The 12588-nt window shown below is 40.5% G+C and overlaps 1 protein-coding gene across 1 annotated transcript in view; it reads right to left on the bottom strand.

The window, feature by feature from the left end:
* LOC307242587 (transmembrane protein 150A) overlaps positions 1–8293 on the bottom strand; it is a gene marked incomplete at its 3' end in the record, with an annotated part of 30105 nt that extends 21812 nt beyond the window's left edge. The window contains exons 1-3 of the mRNA XM_080017096.1: positions 8214–8293; positions 1409–1456; positions 170–256 (exon numbers count right to left, since the gene is read on the bottom strand). Coding sequence (XP_079873222.1) covers positions 170–256; positions 1409–1456; positions 8214–8278 — 200 coding nt within the window. The 5' untranslated portion in view covers positions 8279–8293. The remainder of the gene's footprint in view (positions 1–169; positions 257–1408; positions 1457–8213) is intronic.
* Between the last annotated feature and the right edge of the window lie 4295 nt (positions 8294–12588).

Raw genomic sequence — 12588 nt, 5'->3', positions numbered from 1 at the left:
CACACACACACACACACACACACACACACACACACACACACACACACACACACATTTCTGTCACCGAGGTGGTGATGTACGTCCTGAGAAACAATGACCTGGTGTTCCTGTTTTCCTTCACCAGAGAGACAGAGACCGATACATGGGCGGCTGGTGGGATTGCACTAACCTGATGAGAGGTACATTGTCGAGGGTGCAGCATAGTGTTGGCCCACTCTGCAAATAAAGCTCCTCTTCACAAGACTGGTTGTATAACCTAGAGAACACACACATGCAAAGAGATAGAGAGAGAGAGAGAGAGAGAGACATACCTTATTGACCAGAATAAAATACGACCCTGACTATAAGCCTTTCAAGACTCATTTTGGGAAAAATACTTTTTGAAGATCAAATTTTGCTTTTATAAAGAAAATAATTTTATTCTAAAATAATTATGCAGCATGCCTATGTATGAAGATTGATGAACGTAATGCAGAGCCAAATTTTATAAGCGTGAGTTCCACCCAGGAAGCCGTCAGCAACATGCTAAGCTAAGTTCAAGCTGATTGGCATCCGACTGAGTCAGTCACACTATGGTGAGTGCAAATGAGTCTGACAGACAGGAGCTGCGAGTCCCGCCTGCTTCTTTTAAATCAGCCGTGCGGTAAAATTTCGGGCTCCCAGTGAACCAGTGAACTACAGGCTGATACAGTAATAAATAAACTATCAAACTACTAACACAATTCCTCCTCAATGCAACCTTTCAGGATGAAGCTTTTTCTCTTCCTGTTACGTCCCCAATGAAATGTATAAAGAAATTTAAAGTAAGTAAATGTCATATGTCGTCGTTTGCACTGTGGAGGGCTGGCAGTCAGGACATTCCTTTCTTTTTAGGGTCAGCGAAACAGAGAGTCGGGGAATGGCCATCCTGGTCAAACAGTAGCTCCACATGTACAGATTAACCCAGAGTTGAATAAAACAGCCCAGGGCCCAGGAGACTGGCTAGGTGTTCCTTCTGAGATTCTACATTAAGAACAACAAAAGGCAGAGAACAGATAGCTTGGGTCGCGTTGAACTGACGAGCCGCTGACTGATTTGCGTCACTGTGGTTAGTCTGAGACCCCGGTGACGTGCGGTTATTCATAAATTACGTGTTTGTCAAGGGGAAGGTGTGGAGGATGGCCAGTTGGGACTTGTTTGAGACAGCTAGGCATTACTATAGAGGTATAACACAACCCAATAGGGAATAATCAATACAATTCAATTGTTTCTATGTCTGAATCGAGTTGAAAAATGTAATGGCAATTCTTTGCTTGGAAGTTAGGCAACCGCTTTCTATCGAATCGTGACGCTTTGTGTAGCAATCAAATAAAAGCACAAGATCCTGCCCAAAACCCAGCCCTACAACGGTGGAGAGGTCATCACGTACCAGTTATCCACAGGGCAGACGTGCTGGTTGTACAGAGCCATGGCGTACCTGTGACAGAAAAAGGTGTGATTACCAACAAGACTAGGCGAGGGGATTTTGCTGTGAAATGAGTTGCACTTCTGCAATAATCGTAACAGAAATTTCGGAAATTCCCTGACGATCGTAATAAAGAATACAAGGGAATGCATCTCTCGCTTCTCAATTACACCAAAAAGCTTTAGCTATAATTGATCACTTACTGCCTTTTGTCCACATCATCATCTGTCTGGGTATTTGATGTTGACTGGAGGTTACTGGTGGTGTGGACATCAGTTATTAATTGATTGATCCACTCAGCCCCAACGATGCCATTGTGAACACAAAATGACTCAAAGCAATATCACCACACCGCACAGAGGGAGCTATCTGACATATTTTGTAAAGATATTGTTGAAACAAGTAAAGTGCATCATCCATTTCATAACTTATCAGGGTTACTGTACCTTTGAATCGTGGTATTATTGATAAGCAATATGCTAGTCCACAGCTCCAAACAGCTCATAGCATTAACATTGCATCTGTTACATTTTGGTATGCAGTGCTCACATCATAGGTTTGGTAAGATATTGTCCGAGGATACATAACCTGATGAAACGTTGCTCTGTTGAATTATTTGGCAGTTTTCTTACTATACTATTCACGGAGCTTCTAGTAAATGACTGGGTGGCTAATTTACTTTTGATACACTGAAACACCCCCAAATGGCTTGCCCCACCACCTGCCCCCTATTTTGTACCCACTGAACGAGGTTGTTCTTTGGGACCCTTTAGTAGTACCCTTTTACCTGCAATCGCTGCTCAAAATCTTTACAAATCCAAATGAACAAATAGAACCCTGACATGTTGACCGGTCATCAACATGCAGCTGCTCGCTGCCTACCTACACAGCTCCCTGATAACTGGAAGGCCCATTTCCAGTAAAGTCACCCTAAACTTAGAAACCGCTTAAGGTCGCTCAAACTGATGTGAATGACTTGATAAACTAACATTGTTTATTGAGTAAGTTCACTGACCAGAGGGATCTGCCAAAAAAGGCAATGACCAGATGTGCAGTCGAGAGCAGACTATATACATCTTTATCTACGTATACACACACACACACACACGCAAGTTTCATCCTAAACAGTTTGTTTTGATAATTGATTATTCCATGAATCTATAATATTTATTTAGACCTTGAAATGGCCCTAAAATAAGGTTACAAGGTAGAAAATGAATGTCAACGCTCATCCCAAGTTAGCTGGATGCAAAACAGAGCCTATAATGAAATAGTTTACTGTGTTTATGAAGCAGCCAGACAACTTTTTGATTTTGTGACATGGCATACATTGAAAAACTTGAGCAAAACACACTGCTGAACTAATGACTAAAATTCATTATTTTACCGCTACAGAGTTGGCGCATTTCATCAGCTATGGAAATTAACAGAGCCAACCCCAAATTTTATGTTCCAATGTTCAATGCTAATTAATATCTCTTCTTCATTCGGGGTCCAGCCCGTTGATGTCTTGTTTGACCAGCGCTTTCACAAAGACCTTGTGGTTAAAGTTTCATCCAAATAGATCCACATATATATTACATATAGATATTACAGAGAGGAGCCACTACATCTGACGCCGAAATATGTCCAACCTGGCTATTTGTTATTCTTACAGATGCCTAAAAATAGCCGAAAATAAAAGACATTGTCCAAAAATGAAGTCGTCAAGGTCATTCACAATATTAAAAGAAAAAAAAAGAAAAAAGTACTGAAGAAACATCAGATGAAAAAACACTAATGGAAAAGCTGAGTGTGATTGAAGTCACTTGAAGCCACTTCAGTGTCAGGTACACCAACAACAATATGGTGAGTGACATTACCAAGTTAGAGGAAAAAAAGCAAATGAAGGTGAATCATTTCTTTATTTACCTTTCTTGAGATGGCTTAGTTTACGTACCAGATAAATGGAAAATAGCAAGCTGTCGTTATAAAAATTCACTTCCTAAACATTGTTTTCTTTAGTTAAAAAATGACATAACATAATGTTGATCAAATCTATTTACGTTGACAATTTCATACAATGTCTGTTTTTCATTTATTTTGTTTTCTTAAGATTGCCATTTTTATAAAATTTTTTGATTATTTGACATGTGATCTTTATAATTACTATGATATTTGTTTTCATTATTTTGTCTAGCTGTTTTGGAAAACTGTTTCATAAAATAATTATCTTAGTTGTTTTGTCATTTGTTGTGCTAATTTACTAATTAATCTACTTTGGAACTTACATATAATATCAAAAATATAAACTCAGAAATTTAGAACAATTATTTAGAACCGACCCCTCTCATACACTTAAAATCGATGTTTGACTGGTTGAACTGGAAGTGCTTAATACGTAATGCCATGAAAGTTTAATTCATGAAATTACATGGACGTAATTACGTTATGTTTACATGTCCAGGTCAGTCTGAAGGTCGGTCACAAAATTAAAAATATATATATTCTATGGACATAACTACACAGCCTAACTCCACGATGTTTGATGTTTATACGTCAAGTAAAACATAAAACAAAGAAAACGAATAATTGCCTAAAACAAATAAGCTGGACCCTGTCTATTACTGCCTGCTGCTTTATTTATTGTCATTATTGCAAGTTTATATGCATATACTATGATATACTAAGACAATTACATTATTAATCGCGCTTATTTGTATGACAATTAATCGTCAACTGAAAAATCATGGTTGGGCGACAATGAAGAAAGCAAAGTGGGCACAGCAAATGGAGCAGAAGATGTGAGCTACAACCACTCCTCCACATTGATGAATGAACATACTGTACATATTATTTTAAACTCCAGTAGAGACAGACTGTTTGTTCTGATAAGATGCAGCACTGGGGTCAGTAACAGGCTAAGCAGCAATTAAGAGTGTTTCCATGGCTGGTAGCATCCAACCTGCCGGCCACGCAAAGCTGTGTGCAGACACATGAATACGTGTTCACCTTCCCCCTGAAAACACATTACGCACATCCATCCATCCAACCTACAGAAAGACAAAAACATGCATGCGCTACTTAAGGCACCTGCTATCCTAAAGACAAAAACGTGCGTTAACATGTGCTCCCATATAGATGAACCATGCCTGGCTCCTGTTATCCATGGTAGGTAAACACTCCACCATCTGCTTCAGACACCACAACACTGCACAGTAATCCATCAGAGGGCAGGAGATATACAAAAACATTAATGAAAAGCTACATACTCACTTACTTCATTCTTTTAAACCGAACAATTTGGAAAAAAGAAAAAGAAAAGTCCAAATGGGGTGGTCCCAATTTCATTTCTCCCCAATCTCTGACATCATTAAATGGGAGCTATATAATTGATAGAGAGAAAATACTAGTATTCTGTTCAGGGACTGACAGGTTAAAATAAATTCTCTGAGAAGAAAATACATTTTCCAATATCAATGACAAATGCCTTAATTTTCCCAGAAAGTATGATGTTTAATCTCCACATTTAAGGAATAATGGCTTACACAGCTCTTGAGTTACTTAGATGAAATTTATTATATGTGCTTTTTTTCCAATTACAATTTCAATTCAATTAGATTCTATGATTCTCTATCTGCTCCAGAATTAGGAATCAAGCTGAAAAACTAGGTCTGGTACAGCACTAAATCTAGCTTGTAACATTTCCGCCTTATTAGGGGGATTAAAACAAAGGTATCAGGTATTTAAAAGCCAATTCCTTACAGTCATTACTACACATAACTGCTCAACATGCATTCCAGTGAACTTACAACTAACTTGGTAACGCAATCATTAGAGGTAATTAGGGATTAACAAGAAAAACTAAGGATATATTTGTGGCTGAAATCAGATTCTCATCATAAAAAGCTGCACAGTACCAACATGGATACAACATATAAACACAATCATTAAATCAGTGGAGTGACCAAACCTCTATTCTCCACAAAACACAACTGTCACTTTAATCCCTTAATTGAAACGGGAAAACCACATTTGGGAAATGGTTGACAATGTGTATGTGCATGCTTTTGTCCCATTTCCAAGGTGTTCTCCAGCCTGGTTTATGATGAATCACAAGGAACGTGTAAACCAGATGGTAGACAGACGTTTCCATGTAGGGTTTCTCCCACATAATGCAGTGGAGAAGCCCATTGGTGTGCGTGGAACATGGCCGTCGGGAGATTTGGATGGCAAAAGCTGCCGTCTGCACAGCACCAAAACAACACCATTAATGTCTAAGGAGAACCAACTGTGTCTACTGAAAAAAGATTCACTGAAATGAGAAAAGGAAAAAACAGGAATCGGCCGTGCCCTGCTAGCCAGTAAACTTTTTCAGATGCACATTATGCGTTTTCTCTAGATCCTACCATTCATCGGACACCAGTTACAGCTCCAGGACACTTGTAAATAATGTGGCCTTTTAGCTGTGTGTATGTAGATCAAAATCAGCATGCTTGATGCTTGGTCTAGGCTAAATAATAATAGATTTGTTTACATAATTGGGCCTCTGCCAAGGCTGAGTTGTGGTGAGCTGTAATTGCATGCCTGGGAGCAGTATATAGGAGGAACAGACCACATTTTCCTATTTAAGTTGGATAACGAGACACATTTAGAAAACATTACCATGGGAACTCATAGTATACGCATGCTTCCAGAAACAACAAAGAACATCTTGTCAACAGGAACTATAGTAGGTAGTGTGAAGTATAATAAAAGAAACACACTTTTCGATGACTGACTCTTCAAAATTCCAACAAATTCCAAACTATTTCATGAGCAGTCTAGACTTTGGACTAGTAGACAGACATGACAAATCCTCAGCTAATAAACAAAATATTCCATAGTTTATCACCATTTAAACTGACCTAATAGTTTAGTTCAGCATACACTGAGATACACAAAGATTACACAAGTTGGTCTTTTAGCCAGTGAGATGTGGCACTCACAGCAAGAAGGTCCTGGGTTCGATTCCCGCCCGGGGCGCTGTTGGCACCGTGCTCCGGCGGGTTATCTCCCAATTAGGGGCCTTTCTGTGTGGAATTTACATGTTCTCCCCTGCTCACATGGGGTTTCCTCCATGTAACATCAGTAAGGACCTCCACCAAAAACATGCACAACATCATCATCTGACCAGCGATGCACGGGCGCGTCATTGAACACTACCCACTGCAGGAAGGACAAGCCAGGATGGGTTAAACGCAGAGGACCCATTTCAACGGCCACCATCCGAAGTGTGTGTGTGTGTGTTTGCATGAATGCATGTGTTGTTGTGGTCATAGGCTGTGTGACGATTAAAGATTCTTCATCATTTGCTCAGTGTCTTCCAGGGCTTGATTTTCAGCCACTGGTGACACCGACCAAATTGACTTACAGGCTTTCCTTACAGCTTTCTGCCTTGGTTCCGAAAACAAATAAACAATGTGAGCAACATGGCAACACCTACACTAGCCTTTCAGGGGAACATTTGTTAAAAAATCACTTTAATCAGAGGGATCTTTGTAAGAATCCCTTGGGTGAACATGGGCGTCTTCCTCTGGCGCAGCCTGGTGCGCTAATGCATTGGGCAACATTGTCAGATGCCATGTGAAAAACCCTAGTTAGTTTTCTGTCGCCCAACCCAGTATTTACACAACCAACTCCCACCCCCTTAGCTCATAGTGTGCATGTGTGTGCATGTGTGTGTGTGTGTGTGTGTGTGTGTGTGTGTGTGTGTGCGCGCGTGTGTGTGAGAACAAATCACATCTCTTGGCATTCCACTGCCCTTGGAAAAAGACTAACTGCACTTGGAAACAAGGCACCCCTTTGGGAAGGAAATAGGTGCGAGGAGTCTGACCAAAACTTCTCCCGCCTTGCTGAGACAAACTCTCCAGCTTTAAGTCACACACAAAAACATTCTGAGTTGCGTTGCTTCTGATGGATCTAAAAGGCGATATTACCTGCTGTCTCATACAGAACCTTAGCCTGCTCATATAGACACATATACACTACGTTGATGTATTTGGAAGAGGGCCATCTGTCTCCCCACCCCGGAGTGCATTTGCAAGGAGTACATACAGTACCTTTACCCAGAAAAATTACAGAGCAGGGAGGAGAAGAGTTTTTAGTTCCTTCTTTTCCAGGTGGGAGTGCTATGCTGTGATTCCGATAATTAGGTTACGCTGTAGGACCACCTCTAAGGGAAATGCTATTATCCCTAACCCTTCTTGGAGGGAAGCTAATTCACATGCAATTGCAACGGTTCCAGGTAATACAAAAAGTGGATATGTAGTGCTATCCTGTGAGGTGAATACTCAATAATGATCTCTATAGAAAATCTATCTTATCAATAGATGGTAACCCAAGATAACAAACCCAAAGCAGATCACACAACCATATTGCCCTCATATTAGCCATCTATTGTGCGATTTAACAATTTAATTAGTATTTAATTTAAGCAGCCATTTTCAGAGATAAACTGTGTACAAAGAGGTTGGGCTGGACAAAACATTGTGTTTGAGAGTATTTGGGTTTGGCTTTTACAATACCATTTTGTTGTATATACAATGAAACTATGAAAATGGAAAGGGATTCATTATGTAATAGGAAAATAGTATGCCATCTCTGGCCATTTTCCAGATCCCTTGCAAGAGGAGGGGAGATGTTTACTTATTATCTGAGTATGGTTAAGCTTTTTGTAGGAGGAATGGGACAGAAAAAATAAAAATAACACTTTTTAAATAAAACAAGTTCAAATATAAGGAATACTTACACAACCCATATCCCAGTGATGGTCAGAGCTGGGAGACTGACGGGCAGTATCATCCAAAGAGACATTTCCAATGACCTCCGGAGTCGACTCTCGTCTCAAATCTGTCCCCTTCTTCCTTCTCCTCGGCCAACTCAGCACTCTCTGCTCCAGCACTAGCATTTAATTGCGGGCGGGTGAGATCTCCATTGGCATTGACTGTTAGTGACAGTTCAGCGGGGAGATAGCGTCAGGAAGTGGACAAAAACGCCCCAAAGCAGTGTTTTCATGGTTACCTGGCAATTAAAAGGGAGAAGTTTGTCAGTGTCAGTCAACCAGTAGTTAATAATAATAACCTTCATCATTATCATCCTCCTCCTCCTCCTCCTCCTCCTACAGGGTCTCTGCAGGCTTCAGAAAGTTCAATTCAACATTTTAAGACCTTTCTTATGATTTATTTTAACACTGATTTCGAGGCCAGCATTGGGTTCAGCTACGCTTAAGGTTGTAATGTTGACTCTGATGCAGAAGAGTGTGACCAATTTTGAACAAAAAGCAAATTTGTGGATGAATCAATCATCACGTTCATGTTGACATCGAGACCTCAAACAGTCCTATTTAAGACTATATAACGATGTTTCAAAGAAATAAAAAGATATGCCTAATTTTTGTAAAACCTGCATTGAAGACTCTGTAAAGGAGCTGCAGATAGCCTGGTGATCAGACCTGTCATGATGCATTGGCTTGTGATTCAATGTGGGCTGGAAAACACACGGTCATAATCATAATCATAATCAAGGTCATTTAATATTCATATTCATATGGAACATTACTCAAGGAGAAAAACATACAATCCTGAAGCATCACACACTTTGTAAGTTATTATTTGACGTTGTTTTGGGCTTTGAGGAAATGGTGAAAGGGGAAAAAGGTGAAATGGGGAAAGTGAGAAAAGGGGAGAGTTGGAAAACATGTGTCCACCCAAATACAACGCGGCTGGGGCTTGAAACGATTTTGAGTGTGGAAGGTGAAAATAGGCAAAATGGTCAAAAGGACAAGCAGTCATGGGGAAAACGGGTAGAAATCTCTCTCTCTCTCTCTCTCACTGTCACACACACACACACACACACACACACACACACACACACACACAAAAGAAAGATATCCCGCGAATAAATTAACATCAACATCAATCAAGGATGTTTCAAGCCCCGCCGCGTCCAAACGCTGTCATTTGACGTTTCCTCAACACCCCCACCCCCCACCAAAAAAAAAAAAAAAATCAACAATACCAACGATAATCAAACATGGCGAACGGCGATGGCTCCGTTAAATTCCCTGTTCTTCCTCAATTTCCCAACTTCACGCAGAGCTTTTGTCTGGTCCACCTCCGCCGGCTCCGGCTCGGCATCCGACACCTCCGTCCAGCCCAAATGGTCACCTCCACGCACGGAGGAGGGGAGGCGGGGGGAGGATGGGATTGAGACGGGAGAACCGGTGCTAATACCTCTCCGCTGCAGGTCCCGGTGTCGAGCACCACACCCCGGTTCCGTTCGGTGTGGAACCGTGGGGGCTGAAGGCTCGCGGTCCCCTCGGTCCGGTCCGGTCCAGAGCAGAGTCGCGCTCGTGCTCCTCCGCTACGTCCCACGCCGCCACGAGCCAGCTGTTTAATTCAACTCCTCCCCCTCCCTCCCCTGCGGAGCCCGGTCCGACGGGGGGCGCTGGATTCATGGATGTTTTCAGCGTGGACGGGCGGAGCACGATAGCCAGACAGACAGACAGACAATCTGTAATCTAGAAATCTATCTATCTGTCTGTCTGTCTATCTATCTATCTATCTGTCTGTCTATCTATCTATCTGTCTATCTGTCTATCTATCTATCTATCTATCTATCTATCTATCTATCTGTCTATCTATCTATCTATCTATCTGTCTATCTGTCTATCTATCTATCTATCTGTCTATCTATCTGTCTGTCTATCTATCTGTCTATCTGTCTATCTGTCTATCTATCTATCTATCTATCTGTCTATCTATCTGTCTGTCTATCTATCTGTCTATCTATCTGTCTATCTATCTATCTGTCTATCTATCTGTCTATCTATCTATCTATCTATCTATCTGTCTATCTATCTATCTATCTATCTGTCTATCTATCTGTCTATCTATCTATGTATCTGTCTATCTGTCTATCTATCTATCTATCTATCTATCTGTCTATCTATCTATCTATCCACCCATCTGTCTGTCTGTCTGTCTGTCTGTCTATCTATCTATCTATCTGTCTATCGATCTATCTATCTATCTATCCATCCATCCGTCTGTCTGTCTGTCTGTCTATCTATCTATCTATCTATCTATCTATCTATCTATCTATCTATCTATCTGTCTGTCTGTCTGTCTATCTATCTGTCTATCTGTCTATCTATCTATCTATCTATCTATCTATCCATCCATCCACCTGTCTGTCTGTCTGTCTGTCTGTCTGTCTGTCTGTCTGTCTATCTATCTATCTATCTGTCTGTCTGTCTGTCTGTCTGTCTGTCTGTCTGTCTGTCTGTCTGTCTGTCTGTCTATCTCCCATCATCCTCTAACATTCAACTACATGCTGAATGTCATCCCATCGTTCATCATGTTTTTTCTGCTCAGCATGGAACCTAATAAGTTTGACGACACCTTCGGAGTATTTGTAGCAACACATTGAACCACCTCAACAACAAAACATGTGTTTAAAACATGTATCTGAACCGATTTATGCCCCTTCTTTATGAAAAGTAGGAAATCCGAGTGATGGGAGTAAAAGCCAGTTCACCATGGGAACTTTACATCCATGCTCTGGTATAAAGTGATATAAAATAATAATAATAATAATAATAATAATAATAATAATAATAATAATAATAATATATTTTTTTTTTTATTCGTGATATTTTGTTTATATTTTTCACCTGCTGCATTTACATTTGTTTCTGATTGAGATTCTATATACATTTTTAACTCGTCTACCTACTTTTTTTTGCACAGATTTTAGAGTTTCCCTATTATCATTTCACTGAACCGTAGTTGCATCATGTCTTGAATCTTGAATCTTGAATCTTGGATCTTGAATCTTGGATCTTGGAGCTTGGAGCTTGGAGCTTGAATCTTGAATCTTGAATCTTGGAGCTTGGATCTTGGAGCTTGGATCTTGGATCTTGGATCTTGGATCTTGAATCTTGAATCTTGGAGCTTGGAGCTTGGATCTTGGAGCTTGGAGCTTGGAGCTTGGATCTTGGAGCTTGGAGCTTGGAGCTTGAATCTTGAATCTTGAATCTTGGAGCTTGGAGCTTGGAGCTTGGATCTTGGAGCTTGGAGCTTGGATCTTGGAGCTTGGAGCTTGAATCTTGAATCTTGGAGCTTGGATCTTGGAGCTTGGCGCTCGGATGCCGTAATCCGGTGTATGCCGTGTCGGAAAACGAGTGCCCCTCACAGTGTCCCACCAGCCCCCCGACACCACGCGCTCGGCCAGCCAGCGGGCGCTGCGCACGTGACGCGTCGGGCTCTGAACCGCAGCTCGACGCCGCAGTGAAATCAACCCGTTCATCCCCAACGATGGGAGCAGTTCAGCTCAAAGCTTGTAACCTCTGTTAACAAGATGTTTGGACGTAAAGATGGCACCGCAAACCGTGGACAGATGTTTTGCCCCCTAACCGGGGTGTTTGCAGGTCTTCCTTAAAAAGTCACTAAATGTCTTCAATTCCGTTTTCCGCGAATACAAGGCCCCCGACGTCGTTTAAAAAGTCTTAAGTTGGAATGTACGGGCTCTTTATTTCAACAGAAACAGCGTATAACCAAATTGTATTTGTGCATGGGCCGTTACTCTTTTTTTCCTCGAAATTTGTCAAGTTCTTCTGAATTAGAGTCAATATTTCTGAATGTGAAGCACCTGTTGCACTTGCAGCAATTCTAGTAGAGTACCAAATATTTATAGCACTGATCATTATACTTATTGTGTTTATTTAATAAGAGATGACTTGTCCAAATTGTAGGCTTAAAATAAATTCAACTCTGATGTCTGCAGACACCAGAGTTGCAACATAACATCGATTTTTTATTTTATTTTATTTTATTTTATTTTATTTTATTTATATTTTTTTACTTGAAATTACAAATGATTTCAGGTTTGGGAATCGAGTATAATAAGGGGACGAGAATAATACAATTCTAGAGGTCAAGTCTTCATATTAGAGTGAAATCGGTCATTCAGTGTAAGGTTAATTAAAGGTATTCGAAGACTATTATTTTATTCAACAAAGGTTGAAGGTGACTAATTAAAAAAAAATGAATGTAACTAACCACAACACACCACGAGAAACATTTTCTTTACCAATGTATAAAAATGTATTTTATAAACAGGTT

Source organism: Zeus faber (assembly GCF_960531495.2).
Source record: "Zeus faber genome assembly, chromosome: 16".
In the NCBI taxonomy this organism is placed as follows: domain Eukaryota; kingdom Metazoa; phylum Chordata; class Actinopteri; order Zeiformes; family Zeidae; genus Zeus; species Zeus faber.
Note: the sequence above shows the minus strand (reverse complement) of the source record. Positions and strands in the feature narration are given on the sequence as shown.